The sequence below is a fragment of the Rhamphochromis longiceps genome, linkage group LG9 (genome assembly GCF_057381845.1).
Source record: "Rhamphochromis longiceps isolate RC_006_pf linkage group LG9, R_longiceps_female_GT1.1, whole genome shotgun sequence".
Classification (NCBI taxonomy): Eukaryota; Metazoa; Chordata; class Actinopteri; order Cichliformes; family Cichlidae; genus Rhamphochromis; species Rhamphochromis longiceps.
This window is the reverse complement of record NC_140565.1, coordinates 17,303,219-17,318,699: the sequence shown is the minus strand read 5'-3', so window position 1 is coordinate 17,318,699 and position 15,481 is coordinate 17,303,219. Positions and strand designations below refer to the sequence as shown.

Sequence of the window (15,481 nt, the reverse complement as noted above, 5' to 3'; positions counted from 1 at the left end):
GAGTACATGCACTTGGATGAAACACAACCTTAGGTGGCAGGTAGCGAGGGTGTTTTCCCAGAGAGTTTCTGGCCGTGTGCCCAAGTCCGGGCGACAGGCCAGCTCCTCTCACTTACACTCATATTTGTCATACCTCGAGCAAGCACATGAGGTTGACCTCTTGTTTCTGACATGATGTTTCGTCTTTACCCACAGAGGTGCGAGCTCTGTCCCCACAAAGATGGAGCGCTCAAGAGGACGGACAACGGAGGTATGCTTCTTCTCAGCTGCGCACACACTCATACATGCTGCCATCTGTGGTTAACCTCTTGTGGATTTTGTCATTAATTGCATGTCACCAGCAAGTTTAAGGGCTGTAAGCATGCTGGGAGAGTTATGTTGCTGTTTGTTGTATGTGCTGCCTCTGTAGCGTCCTTGCCAGTCCATGTTTTATGAGGGTGTGTCAGTGTGTGTATGTTTATGGGGGGGCGGGACAGGATGGGTATAGTGCGTAGCCTGTGAGGAGTCTCCACACTGGGTTCATTGGGAGGTCAGCTTGTTGGAGACTGTAAATATTCTCTGTGCGTGCGTGCGTGCGTGCGCGTGTGTGTGTGTGTGTGTGTTTGAGTCAGGCTGAGAGAGGCACAGCTGTGGGATTGTGTCCAGGCCTGCAGGGAGGCATCAGGACAACACTAACACACACCATTTTACTACTTTCTCTTTTATTTTACCCTTCCCATGACCCCTCTCTCCCTCGTTTTTCCTCCCATTTTTCTTTCACAATCTTTTCCCCAACTCTGTTACTCCGCTCATCAGTTCCTCTTCACTTGTTGATCTGTGTGGTGGTAGTTGTTGTTTCAGGTGGGACCGTAATAAAGCAGAGCAAGTTCTGAAATGGGTATTTGATCCATCATGTTAACATATAGCAGACCGAGAAAAAAGGAATAGCATAGAAAGGCAGAAATTCAGTCTTTATCCGTCTTCCCGGTCTCCATTTTACAGCTTAAGGTTAAAGATGATCATTTTCAATCATCATCTGTCTTCATATATTTAATTGGGACCCGATTGAAACACATTTGGTTCTCACAGGTTGGTTGTAAGACATGTTAAACTCGAGGCAGCAGTTTGAAAACTTCAGGTGTTGATTTGGAGCGTCATTGTAAAGTTTATAACTGTACTGTGACAGCAGAGACCACATGGCTCCTAATGTTTCAAGTGTTTATCAAAGGAGCTAATAAGCCATTATCAGAAGCTCGCAGCCCTTTGCCTCATTTTTAACTTTTGTCTCAGCACGGTGGACTCTGTTAACTTCTTGACGTCACAGATGTTGGTAAAACGATGCTTTGTTCGGTTCTTGTGGGATTAAAGTGCGAACGCTGAGTTTGAGGAGGAAGGTTGTGCCAGTTTTATAGTCCTGTTTTATAGGCCTCTTCCAGATTCTTGGAGGGACTTCAAAACAACAACATGCCCCCATTTTACACTCGCTCCCCCCCCGTGTCCCGCCCTCTGCCCTCCTCCCCCTGTCCCGCTCACCAGGTCAAAGGCAGGTCAGGGGTTCAACTGTAAGTTTAAGCCTGTTTTTGTTTCCGCTATGGGGGGAAAAACAGACACCTCCAGTGTAGCAGGAGACTCCCACCTCCATCTGACCTCCTGTTCACCTCCTCCAACTCCTCCTCAGCTCGTCGTCAATTCTGCTGCCACTCCACCATGCCTATGCCTCACTGTCATTCTGCTGCCCCCAGTTTGTCTTCACTGACAGGAAGCTGTGCATGTGTTAAGGCTCAGTGAATGGCTGCTTAGGTCGATGACCACCAATTTACAAATTAAAGCATTTGAGATTCTAGATCGAAACTCCAAGAGGTGAGGTTCACACTGACTTATCAGCAACCCTAAAGTTACATTTTTAGGTTTGTGTGACACTGCACAGCTTTAAAGGAGATGATTTATATATAATGTAGCTTCAACTAGGGGATAACCTTAAAGTTGAACTTTGTTGACATAATTTGCTGTTTAAAACAGGTGATAAATGATTGCAATACTAAGCATAGCACAAAATGGTAATAATTGAAATACTGTCACATTGTAAGTAAAGTATTGTAGTGTAACATCATATCATGGGGTATTCCCACCTCTAGATTCAGCATGGTGATTGGGAAGGGCCCACAGTGGCTGTGTTGGTTTGGGCTTTTAGTTTCAACCATTAAAAAACAAATAAAAGAAAAGTCAATTTTGTGATTGACCATCAGATGAAATAGTGTTTGTCCTCTGGGTTTACTGTGTCCACTTCCCACGTAAAGCTTTACTATATTGGGAAAACTTGAAACTGACAAAATGAACTTCGCTCACATTTTATTACTTTTGAGGACTTTTGCAGGCGGTTAACATTTCTACTTGTAAACTGTGAAATGTTACCACAAATGACCTTTGAACCTATATCTGGTAGACGTAGAGGGTCTGATAAGTCTTCTTTGTGTATCTTTACAGGCTGGGCCCATGTGGTTTGTGCCCTTTACATACCTGAGGTGGAGTTTGCTAATGTGTCAACTATGGAGCCCATAGTACTCCAGTCTGTGCCACATGAGCGCTACAATAAGGTAACAAATGTATCTATGCTCTTAGACTTTACAAAAACAGATGTATAATGTCATACTGTGAGTAATTAAGTCCAGCCGTTTTCACACGTGCACTCTGGTTGGGATAATGTCGGGAGAACCGAGTCCAGGCGTTGTCTGAAGTTGCCGTTTCTCATTTGTAGCACCCAACAGGGAATTGTGTGTGTCATACGTTTTCTCACTACTGGAAATATTCCCTTAAGTGAGGTGGAGCGCCTGGGTAGATCGTGCAGGAGGCACTTCACATGGCCCAGATCAGTCCCTGTGAAATCTCTGAATAATTACATAGACCTTCTGCTGTCGCTCTGGCAATGGAAAGTCCATTTAATGTCCAATCATCTGAAGTACATGTGTGAAAATGGCTTATGTGTTTAAATTGAAATGGGTTTCCCTAACTGTATGTTTGCGTGTACAGACATGTTATATCTGTGAGGACCAGGGGAGAGAGAGTAAAGCAGCCACTGGAGCCTGTATGACCTGCAACAAACATGGCTGCAGACAGGCCTTCCATGTCACATGGTGAGACTCGCATCGCATTAACCTCACTTGACAAAGACACACTTTGTTTCTTCAGCTGTTCACTCGCTTTTAAGACCTCTAGCTTTTAATGCTGACAGCACTGGGCAAAAAAAAAAAAAAATAGCATGCAAGAAAATATATATTGAGTAACTTTAAATGTTAATATTGCCAACATGACCTTTAATGGTAGTTTGCTATGATTGCTTGTCTTACATTAGTTTAAGAGCTGAGCGCATTTATCGACCATTATAAATGCCAATACCACTATATCTGCAAACAGCTAGTATTGGCCGATGTATCGATATGTTGGGCTCTAATGCTAACCGGCTAGCAGTAGTACTCTTTGGTAATACCACTTTGTTTTTCAAGAGGCAGTAGGGACTTACTAAAGCACTTAACTTGCCTATCAGTCCAAAATGAAAGGAAGAAGTAGTTCTGTTCTTACAGAGTGCATATTCTAATGGATATTTCACATTTACATTGGAGCAGCTGTGTAGCATTGCCACCAATGCTACTCATAGAAATCATCCAACAGCTAGCCTCTGTGGTAATTTCCAGGAGAGGCTACACATCCTCAGTTTCCAGCAGGGTCTTTGCTGTCACAAGTCCAGGAAATGAGGTTGGGTTAAGAAGTTGAAGAAGTGATAGCAGCTGGGTTTTGCATCCATACTGTTCCTTAATGGGATGCTAACTAGCTAATAAATTGGATTACGTCCTGCAAAACATGCAGCGGGAGTTTCTAAACTCCAGAACTCCACATCTCAAAATGAGCTAATTTCATATTGTGCTGCTGGTAATGTAGCTCTGGGATGTCAAGCTTGTGTGTATTTGGATAAGTTTCTAGTTACTCACAATTATTAGTGTAGTACTGCACTGAATCTGCATTGTTTTCTCCAAGTAATTATGCACTGCTACAATCTGAGTCGTTATTCAAACACTTTGAAAACGTTATTCAAAGTTTGTGCAATGAGGCACAATCACGATGAAAGTTGTTTCAGTATCTCTGGGTGATGTAACAGAAATGACAGTAGCCCTGTTTTAGAAAAAGGAAGTAGACCTTTTATTTTCCTCTTTTTCTTCTTCTCTTATTTTAATAAATATTTCTTCATCTTGTCCAAACCAGTATTCCTCTTCTTCGTGTACAAATCATAATTTTTTTTTGTCGACTGTCTGAATTTCCCCCCACTACTCTCCACCACAGTGCCCAGTTTGCAGGATTGTTATGTGAGGAACAGGGATCAGATGCAGACAATGTCAAATACTGTGGATATTGCAAATACCATCACAGCAAATTGGTAAGTGTACTCTCAGATTTTTGTCATTTTCCAGAGATAACTTGCCTATTGTGTCTGTTTTAACAATGTGGATGAGAATGTGTTTTCCGTTCCACTAACTACGATTGGTGATAAGCATGTAGACATAACACACACATCACACAATTACTGGTTTACTTTCAGCACAGTGAGAAATGCCGTTCTTTTATCTCTACTTTTGTGAATTGTACATAATCTTTTCTTTGCTATTTTTCTTCTATCCCCATCTCCCCTCTCATAACTGTGTCCTTCTCCTTAATGCTTTTTTTGTCACATCTTTCTCCTCCTTTTTTCTTTTCCAAACTTTCAAGTTGCCCCCCTCCCTTTAGCCAGCTTCCTGCAACTTTCAAAGACTCTTCCCTCAGTCTCACAGCTTTCTTCTTTTTTCACCTTTTCCTTCCCCTCTATCTGTCTCACTCCATCTAGCGTTATCCGTTCTCCCATCGCACCCTCCACTTCCTCATCTGTTTGTCCAAAGGAAGCACTGGCTACAGTGGACTGGCTTTGCAGTTGCTGGGGCCCTTTGAGCCTGTATTTTACTGTAGGGTCAAACGGGGATAGTCGTTGCTATATTAATTGTGTAATATGACTTCTTGTTTTCAATTCAGTGTAGTTTCAGTTCGTTTCCAGAGGGCATCTTCTCATTTCAGTTTAGTTTTTGTTAGTTTCAGTGTTAGTTTTAGTGTTTTAATTATTATCTTTCATTATTTCACAGAGAGCATATGTCAAAGACAAGATATAGGAAAAGAGACAGGTATAATAAAAACACATGAAAGCAGTTCACTCAGTGTTGTAGACATCCAAAGTCTCAGTAAACATGTTCATCTGCGCTTCATCAACACTAACTACAGCCTTGATTGTGACCAAAGACTGCCTAGCCCCATTTTCACAAGGCAAGCAATTGTCAGTGTTACTTTTAGTAAGGAGCTACCCTTGTGGCCTTTCAGGACAGATGCTTTATTTTTAGTAGTTGGTGAAACGTAGCACTAGTGGGGAAAAAGATGTTTTTACATTTTTTAGCTCGCTGAGCCTATTGAACTCTATTGCTGGCTTTTTAAATGTTACCATTTCCTTGGAGTTGACACTAAACTGATTAACACTGTATCAAAAGTCTTCGTTGTTGTGATGTCAATACAAATTTTACATACAGTCGGCAGTTTGCATGTCAAAGCCGAACAACCAAAACAGTAGCTTATCTAGGAGAGGTAGTCTAACCTGTCTGGGTTTGGTTGGCATAGCAACATTTGTTTCTGACTATATCAGAATTGACATATTTTAGTGTGTTTGGCCTAATAAACATTCTACTTTGTAAACAGACTCAACAGCAGCTTCATTGGCTGTGGGTTGGGCTATGCCAAGAAAAAAGCTGCATTAAAAATGGAAAAATAAAATCCCAATAGATATTATTGGCCTGTTACACAGAAAATCACACGAAGGCGGGCCTCTACACACTGGCCAGCTACATGTCACCATCAAGCAGAATTTAGTGACACAAAAGAGCTATGAAAGGGCATATGAAGACAAAAATGTAACATCTGGATACTCGGTGGATGTGTATCCAGAGATTACTCGTGGTGCCACCAGTTTTGCATGCACACCTCTGCATCAGCTGGGGGGAGAAAAGCAAATGTGAAAAACAGGAATGAACTATTATGATTTGTGGAACAATGGTGGGATGGAACGAGAAGGCAGGCTTTGTGGTGTCAACGCAAACACACGTGCACACACATTTTGCAGTGTTAACAAATGCCGATGGAAAGACTCATGCTGTTACATTGATCGCTTATAAATTACTTTGGATGGTGGGGCATAATGTCATTAACCTGGCACTGTATGGATGACAGGAATGTATGAGAGAGAAACATTGATGGAGAAAGCTGAATGGATTTCATAAAATGGCGCTTGATGGATATTTACACCATGTTAGCTACATATTTTCAGTTGAATCGCTGAGTATCTAAATTTAATTGGAAACTTGGATTATCCAGCTTTAGTCTTGATTAAAGAGACATTTACTTCAGGTTGTGTGAATTTATTTCTTTCTGTATTTGAGGATTGTAAATGCACGGTTGGGCATTTCTGGCACACGGGTGATGGTCGCTGCAAAACTTTTACTGTTACTAGCCTTGAACCCGGGTTTTAGTCAGAAAAGATTATTGCAGAAGTAATTTGGTGAAGGAAATGATGAGCTCTCAATTCTGTTTTAGGGTCGAGCCTTGTATTGTAGAAGAGAAGAAGGTTCAATAGTTGCTTCTGAGTGTCAGTTTAACATATAATGCCTAAGGCAGCACAGTTCCTGGTTAAAGATCTGTCTTTGAGTGGTGTGGCTGTTATTTGAGGGCAGCGACAGCAATCTGGCCGAGGCTGAGATTAATAGCAAGACTCCAAATATGTACCAGGAAGTCACTTTAATACTAGTTCAGGCAAAGAAGCTTGAAATCAACATAAATACAACTTTACTTGTAGTTAAGATCTTTACTATTGCCCACTAAGAAAAACCAATTGTTTTCCTACTATGGAGTAGTAATTTCCTACACTTGCTTGACTTTGTTATCTGTTACCATGAAATTAATGGCCTTAAATGTAATTTTTGAAATTTATTTATTTTTGGCCGTATTGGCCTTTTTGGGGGTTTTGTTTTGCTTTTTTTTGCCTCTGTCACTAAGCTTGCTCCTATAACTGCCATTTTTATATTTTATATGCAATGCTCATTAATGTTTTTTTAATGATCTTTGAATTTTGACTTGTCCCTGAGTTCAGTCAGAATTTATTTATCCTTTTCAGTTTATTATATTTATTTTATTTTTCAATATAAGAGGTTTTTTTGGGGCCTTCTTTTGGCCTTCTGTCTGTGGACTTCATCCAGTAACTTGGAGTTCCTCTTTACCTTTTAGCGAAGGAGCAGGGGCCGGGGTAGTAGGTCTCAAAGCTTAAGTGACTCTTCCACTCAGTGTATGGATAGACCCCCAGACACGGACAAGAAGGTAAGACAGCCTTAAGATCTTACCCTCTCTATGCCTCCCACCCACGATTGTGGCTCCATCAGAAACATACGCGCTCATTGTTACATGCTCACACTGTGGAGGTACAGGCAGATACACAGTATAAACTTTGAGCAGCAGTTAAAATGAATGTTGGAGAATTGCATTTACGAAAAACTTGAAATGTAGTTTTATTCATTTATTTTTAGCTATTTCTATCCAGATGTCCCAGAAAATAAAAAGGCCTCGCTCATATTACGTGCTTTTAACGCGTATGAGTTTGCAGAGCAATTTGTGGACAAGCAGAAGGCAAATGAGACGAAGCTTTGTGGAGGGTCAGTGTAGTCGTGTTGCATATTGATCTGTCGGATTGGCTGTCCTATAGGTTTGTTTTTTACATAAAAGTTGGTGTAATAAAATCAGAAAATGTTTTGTTTTCCCTTTAATATATTTCTAAAAGGAAGAAAAACCAATGTTTTTTGTTTTTTAAATACCACTGGTATGGGGGTGCTATCCCCTACACACTGTTGTTTTTTTTGTTTTTTTAATAGCTGTTTATTTATATATTTTCAAAGAGCCTAATACACATACAGCTAAGTACACAGCTGTGCAGGTAGTGTTTTTAAAATAACCCCATTATCTCCCCTTTTCTCTAAAAGCTCCAACATACCAAATTTGAGCTCAAAATTAAGTCTGTTGTACTATTATGTTTGTATTACTACATGATGAAAATGATTAAAACCCTAGCTACATTTTCCATTGAAATGGATGACTGATGGCCTTGAAAGGAATGGACTTGGTATTTTTTCTTCATTTTTAATCAGTGCTTCTCTGAAGAAAAACTCATGGATTTGATTTTTTTTAATAGCGTCTGAGCTTGACTGTAAAATGTATTTCTTTTTTTTTTGTCATATCTAAAAACTCATCACTGTTTTCTACTATTTCTCTAAGCATGTCTTTTAAAATCACCAAATTAGTTGAAGCTGATGTCCTATTGAGTGATGAAATTGTATTTCAGAGATCCGGCAGCTGGGGTGGCTGAGCTCCTCTGTGCCTACCAGTGATAACAACTTTAATGAATGTGAGATTAGTGTGACTTAATAACTCACGGCTGTTAGTTGAACATGTAATCACAGGCTGTGTGAAATCTGGATTTTTCAGTCTGTGTCAAGTCATCAATTTTACTTTTTGTTTGTTTGTTGTTGTTGAAGAAATGAACTTGGTGTGTTTGTCTGCAGTTGAAACAAAAAACTGTCAGTAAGATATTTAAATATTTACAGTTTAATAGCACAATAAAATTTACTTAAATATTCAATAAACAGTTTATCTGCCCTTTTTAAAGTTGTATAGATTTTATTATCATTCCCTCTAAACTCTCCAGATCCATGTCCTGTTATGATAGTGCTTTAACTGTGGATTTATCCTCGCATCTTTGATTGTGCTTATCACTGGGAAGAGTTTAGCAGTCCGCAGTGATTTATCAAAACAACGACTCCTGCTGCTCGATGGTGTCGGTGTTGGTGAAGGACTCATTGGATAAAACAAACAAGAACAAATGCTTAACATACTCAGACACTTAAAGCTGTTGTGTTTATGTGTGCATGACTGAAAATACTTTAGGCAAGGCCATCTCAGCCTGTCAGCTCACCACAGAATCACTATCTGACATGAATGAAAGGAGTTTAAAGGTGCTTCAGCCAGTTGATTGTTTCACGTTTTTAATCGGGGTTATCTAACACCACTGCACAGATGAAGAGCAGATATTGTTCCAGAATAACAATAATTTTATATCCTAAAGCAGTTTTCATTGCCGGGAGAGCCTGAAGCGCACACATTTAGTTTCTGCATCAAAGACTGTGAACTTTGGACTTTTTAGATGTGGAAAAAATGATTTCAGTGTCCAATTATAACTATTAACTTAAACTGGTTCATATTTAAAGTCTGTATCAACAGAAAAGTAAATGAGCTGTGGAGCTGTGGAAATATAAGTGCCAATCCAAAAGTTATTTTTCTCTGAAGGTAAAAGCAGAAAAGGAAAGAATTTATTTAAATATACGTCATTGTGTTTAATCTTGAAACCCCCGTAAGTGTTTCAAGAATGCATACCGGAGAATTAATGAATGCATGTTAGAGAAAATCAGCTCGGTAGATTATGTTAGTGACGGTGTGCTGCAAGCGCTTTTTGATGCTTTGAATTTTCACTTTTCTCCTGTTGTTGTGTTTTGTTTTATTTTTTTGTTTTTTTTTAATACAGAGGGGGGAAAAGAGAATCTATTTTAATTGTGTTAACTTGTAGAAATTTGTGGCATCAGAATTAGAATTGTATGGCACATTTTGTGTGTGTGTGTTTGGCCACGTACTACTCGGTCTTACTGCCCTGGCTTTTGTTAATACTGCCTTATTAGCATTAGAGTATCCCCCCTCCTTGCTCTCTTGCACACATGCGCACATAAACACACCATCCCCATTCCTGGGTCAGAGATCAGTATGCTCAGATTTGTGAGTGTGTGTGCGTTCACATGCCTTTGTTATGTGGTTTGGAGGCTCAGATGTATACCCACCTCATGCTAGACCCTGCAGTCAGCCAAGATCCCCCACGCTGGCCGCATAGAAAAGGCCCGCAGGAAACACACACATCCATACACACACAATGGCTGGTCAGAAATCCTGCAGGAAACTGCACAGGGGAATTCCTGCTAGGCCAGGCCGGATTATTTTCCCCTGTACTTCCTGTTCCTCTCTTTCTGCCCGTCTTCTCTCGCTTCTCCTCACCCCCTGCTCCCTCCCCGTTTGCCCCCAACCCCCCCCAAGACGATGTCCTCCTGAGGCTGTTGTGCTGAATTGTGAAGCCATAAAATATGAAACTACATCAAATTATTAGCAGACAATAGTTTCTCTTCCCATAATTGGTACCGGCATTTTCTATATTAAATAAAACGATAACATGTTACATTTTAAATAATTAATTAATGCATTAATACTTGTTATGCGCGTTACAGCAACGAAAAGTGCCAAAATGTGTGCGCCTCATAGGGCTGTTTGTTTTAACGTAGCTGTACTGAAACAAATTGGGTAGTGAGCTTTTTATTTAAAACTGTAGTGTAGATAATCAAATTTAACATGATTAAATGTTGAATAATTACAGACTGTTGATTGGAAAACAGAAGTAATTTGAAGAAATGAAAAATGTATGTGAAATGAAGTCAGATGAATTGATACATATTAATAATAGAGTCTGAATTTCAATACACATAGATGTAGCGAACAAGGGAATGGAGGTTTCTGTGCTTGTATTCTGCAAACTGTGAAGAGACAGAAGGAAAAGTGTCTTTAAAAGTGAATCTCTCTCTTCGGGGGCACGTGATCAGCATTCGACATAGACGGAGAGGATTTCTGCCCACTGCTGAATTGTTCATTGTTCAGGGGTTTGTTGATAAATAGATGCACTCATCATTACCCGCCACCACTCATATTTACCCCACACAGTCTCAAAGCCCTCTCGGACATGTCAAATGATCAGGCTGCCAGCGGTCAGCGTTAGAGAAAGAGGGGACAGAACATGCTGAAAGGCTTTGTCTCTGCCTGTATAATCAATTGACCTGATTGATAAGAGTGTGTCAGGGTAACATTGTGCATTTGTTGTGTTTCCCACGCCCAGTGCTGTGTGTGTGTGTGTGTGTGTGTGTGTGTGTGTGTGTGTGTGTGTGTTATCCGACCCTCTCGGCTCAGGCTCTGTCCATCAACACCTACCCCTGGAATGTTAATGAAAAACAAAAAGGGAATCCCAAAGAATTGACCTCTTTCTCTCCGTCACTCTCCCTCTTGCCATAATCGTAACATCTTTGTGTTGCGGCAGAAGCAGCGTGGATCATTTGTTGTCTGTTTTAAATCGCTACCTCTACCCTGTATTTCTGTTTGTTTTCGCACTCTTTATAGCCAGTGTGAGAGCTAAAGCACATTTCTTCAGGGTAGTTGCAAACAGCTGGTTGATAACTGGAAAAATGGCCAATGAACCAGCATCAGTTGTGATAAAATATAGCTGACTTATTGATTAATAAATGGTGGTTAATTTGTTTCCTGTAAATATAAGCCCAAATGAGGGGCCCTTATGGAAATGAGACTGGAATTATTAATTATTATTATTAAATATTACTAAACCCCATAAACAGTGTTTGGCCAAAAGAGCAGTTTTTAAAAAACTGTGTTTCTCAAAAGAGCATTTCAAGTTACAAAACTCAAATGAAAAATTCAGAGGTGATCTTATGTCTGAAGATATAAAGCCTTGGTAAAAAGCTGTGACATGTGATACTGAAAATGTAGTTGAATCTGTTTTTAACTACTCCAACTAATAGAAGTTAGGGAGTTAATGAAAATAGTCAGGACTGGAACCTGTTTTAAGCTTCAACACATCCTCTGAAATACAGAAACCAGCAGAAGTCCTAACCTCATTAACGGTTAGCATTAACGGAAGCTGGCGTGCGGAGATGTCGCACTGGAGCTGCAATCTACTGATTCGGCTGGTGATGTCTGTTAACTGCCACTCGCAGAGGAAGTCTGGCTAAACTGTCACAATCCGTCTCGCAATCAGTCCTCAGCGAAACCCCGGGTGGGGAAGAGAAGGGGGAGGGGCCGATTATGGTGTTTCGGTGTTGTTGTGACATCGAACATCCCGAGCATGTCGAGTCCCACGTCGTCTCTCAGGATCGCTGCGTATTTTCACCATATACCTCCAAGAGTGTGCGTGTGCGCGAGTGCACGCACGTGAGGCTACGTCTGCTAGTACGCACGTACAGAAAAGTGTCAGGGCGCGGGGCGTGCATGTGAGGTGTAAATGCACTGGCACCCAGCCACCACCTCAAGGGTGCGAGAGAGGGGTGGCGGTGTGTGCGCAGGTTTGTGAGGGTGTAAATTGAGCTGTGATGGCCCAAGAAAAAGGATATGATTGGGTGAAGCGACAAGACCTTGCACGCATCAGCACGAGCGCAATGCTCAGCTCTTTACCGCAGCATGCTAAATTGTTGTTGCCTCCTGGTCCCCTTTTATCTCTCTTCCATCACTCTCTTTGTTTTTTGTGGATCGCCAGGCTTTCATCTCAGATTGAGTCTTTGAAATGCACTGCGGCTTCTTTCTCTGCCTCTCTTCACTGAACACACATGCACGCCGACTCGGTCTCCTCCACTTAGGTGCTTACATCCCATCTCATACATTAGCTTTTCCGCCAAGCACTTTTAAACAATGGTCTAAAATGTCCCCATAATCTTTTTTTTTTTTTTTTCTTCTTGCCATTTTTAGTCTTTTCCTAGTGTTTCAAATATCCAAAGAACTAAGGTTCTTTTTTCTGGCTTTGTCCTTATTTCTTTCCTCCATTCACTCACGTGCTGAAAACCTTCACTCATCTGTTTTCTGTTCCCTCCCCTCCAATTTCAATTAGAAACATAAGGAGCGAGACCGGCACAAACCGAAACACAAGAAAACCTCCATGGACATGTCCCCCTCCCTCATCCTTCCGAACATCATGGTCCCAGAGAAGGTGAGAGCACCCCTCCTTTGTTTTGGTGATTAGTAACATGTGATTAAATATTAGAGTCAGAGTGGCTTACCTTGATTTATCTTTGTTAAACTCTTATATCCCTAAAACATCCTGTGGCCTTGATGTATTTTTCACTCATCTTTTTCATTTGGCCGTGTTTTTGATAATTTCCCTTCCTGTTCCGCTGTTTTGATTTTCTTGTCCTCCCTTTTTCTCCCAATATCCTTTTTTTTTTTCTCCCATCATTCTCTCTCTCTCCCTCCCTCCCTATTCATTTATTTATTTTTTTAACCTTCTTACAGACCTATAACAGTGGCAATTCAGGGGGAGGTGTCTCCTCTCTGCAAGCGTCTTCGCAGAAGCGATTAGATGACAGCGCAGCACGTTTTACCAACGCCAACTTTCAGGAAGTGTCGTCTTCTCACTCTGGCAGCAGTTCCAAGGACGCCTTGGCTGCAGACAGCGTCAAGGCTGCGACTGAGGTGAAGAACAAGAAGAACAGCGGTGGAGGTCACACGGTGGGACCGAGGGGCGGCCGCAAGTCTCTCACCTCCTCAGGGAAACCCCTCCCCTCTGCTGTGGTCACCATGGCAACTTCCTCTACATCTGCCTCAGCTTCAACTGGGCCTTTCCATCAAGGTGAATTGATGGTTGCAAATGGATCTCAATATTTCTCTCCCCCCACACACACGGCAGTTAGAAAAGTGAGAATGCAACGATGGCTCTTCTGGTATTTTTACCCTGCACACCCACAAGAAAAACTGCAAATGCATTAAAATTGCAAAGCGTTATTTAAAACCTGAATGAACTTTTGATTCTCTGGTTTTATGGGTCCGTGTGTGCTGTGTCATTGACTGGATATCAGTCGGGCACCAGACTTTTGTCTCTCGCCGTGATAAGACTGTTTTGTCTCGGCTCTGTAATCTGGGGCCCCGTCTGAGAACAGCCCCGCGCACACAAACACAGGCCGACGGAACATGTGGGGAGGTCATGACGTGAAAGGAGTCACTGTTCACTCCTGTGTGCTCCTGTGTTTTGCGCTGTTACAGCCTTGAAGCCCTTGTCAGTTGTGTGTTTTTGTCTAGCAGAGAAATTGTGCATTGTGTGCGCTTTCAAGAAACTGATGCAAGGGAGGGCTGCTTGACGAGGAAGGGCTGACTGTAGAGCAGATAGAGAGCATTTGAACTGATAAAATGTCTATTTTTGTTATCTTGTTTCTGTCGCTCTCAAGATGATCGAAAGGAGTGTGTTCTGGAAACTTGTACAGCTCTGATGTGTCATGCCTCTCCTCTCTTTGTTCATTCCTGTCCCACCCGTCTTTCATCCACCCAGGCCTCCTGTTGACCAGTGCCAGCAAGACCCCCTCTGCCGCTTCCTCCTCAGACTTCCTAAGTTTCACAGATTCATCGTTGCGTCCCGGTGGTGGAAGTACCTTCTCCTCCCCACCGTCTTTCAGCAGCTGCCTTGTGAAGCCAGGCTCAGAGGGTGGAGCTTCAGAGGGAACTACAACTCTCTTTGGTTCTCTTATGTCTGCAACCACAGCTTCAGCAGGTGCCACACTTCTTTTTCTTTAAAAAAAACACAACAATATAATTTTTGTTTAACTATTAAAAATATGTAACAATCACATTAACCAATGGGAAACACTGTTCTTTCTCATCATTGCAGTGGGTGGAAAGCTGTATGAGAATTCCCACAGTCACACAGTGAGTGAGACAACAAGCCTCGTTGGGTCCACTGGCTACAAACGGCCTCAGCCCTCGAGCTCAGGACTGGGGATCAGCGGAGCAGCCGCAGGAGGAGGGGAAGATGGGGTAAAGAAGAAAAAGAAGGGCAACTGGCGAAACAGATTTGGACCTTGCTTTACCACAGACGTGAAGCCTTCTGAGCCCGCACCCTCCCTAACTCTCCCCACCACCTCCACCGCCAACACCACCTCCTCCTCCACCGCCTCGCCTTCCTCCTCTTCGTCCTCAACGCTCTCAGGTCGCCCATGCTTAGTTTCCAGCAGTGGATTAGGGGTTGGGGTAGGAGGAGGATCAGGAGGTGGAGAGAGGGGGCTGGGGGTCATGGGCGTGAGCGGTGGGATTCAAAAGTCGCCGTCACTCCTCAGGAATGGGAGTCTGCAAAGCAACAGCAGCTCTACAACCACTGGATCAGGTAAGGACGACTGAGAAATGTGACGCACAGCAACGTTTCACAACCCCTTTTAGAGTTTCGGAGACTTGAAGCCCGTCTGTCAGTTCTCATGACAGAATTAGCTTTATAGTTTCGCTGTAGCTGAGCGAATAATGAAATCAATTTTGGCAACTGAAATGAGGAACCGTGCTGGTTTCATTCAAGATCTATGGGGTAGTTGTGACTTGTAAGACCCCATTGTGCTCTCCAGTTTCATTACAATGATCAAAAGGAAAGTAGTTTGTGTGAGGCATTGTTGCAGCAGGTTTTCCAGCTGCTGAATGTAACACACCTGGGCAGCATATTTTAAATATTGACAATCAGAAATGGCCAGAGCCGGTGACACCTCCATGTTTGTGTGTAAGAGTG

At 42.0% G+C, this 15,481-nt stretch overlaps 1 protein-coding gene across 3 annotated transcripts in view; it reads left to right on the top strand.

Annotated features, from left to right (window-relative positions):
- The window catches only part of mllt10 (MLLT10 histone lysine methyltransferase DOT1L cofactor), a 54,647-nt gene that overhangs the window by 18,105 nt on the left and 21,061 nt on the right, over positions 1-15,481 (top strand). For 2 of the 3 annotated variants that reach the window (XM_085418547.1, XM_085418548.1), the window contains exons 3-11: positions 196-250; positions 2,464-2,573; positions 3,007-3,110; positions 4,312-4,405; positions 7,318-7,407; positions 12,836-12,934; positions 13,237-13,573; positions 14,267-14,485; positions 14,603-15,094. In XM_085418547.1, the coding sequence (XP_085274673.1) occupies positions 196-250; positions 2,464-2,573; positions 3,007-3,110; positions 4,312-4,405; positions 7,318-7,407; positions 12,836-12,934; positions 13,237-13,573; positions 14,267-14,485; positions 14,603-15,094 (1,600 nt within the window). The remainder of the gene's footprint in view (positions 1-195; positions 251-2,463; positions 2,574-3,006; positions 3,111-4,311; positions 4,406-7,317; positions 7,408-12,835; positions 12,935-13,236; positions 13,574-14,266; positions 14,486-14,602; positions 15,095-15,481) is intronic. The other variant, XM_085418549.1, reaches the window with a different exon arrangement.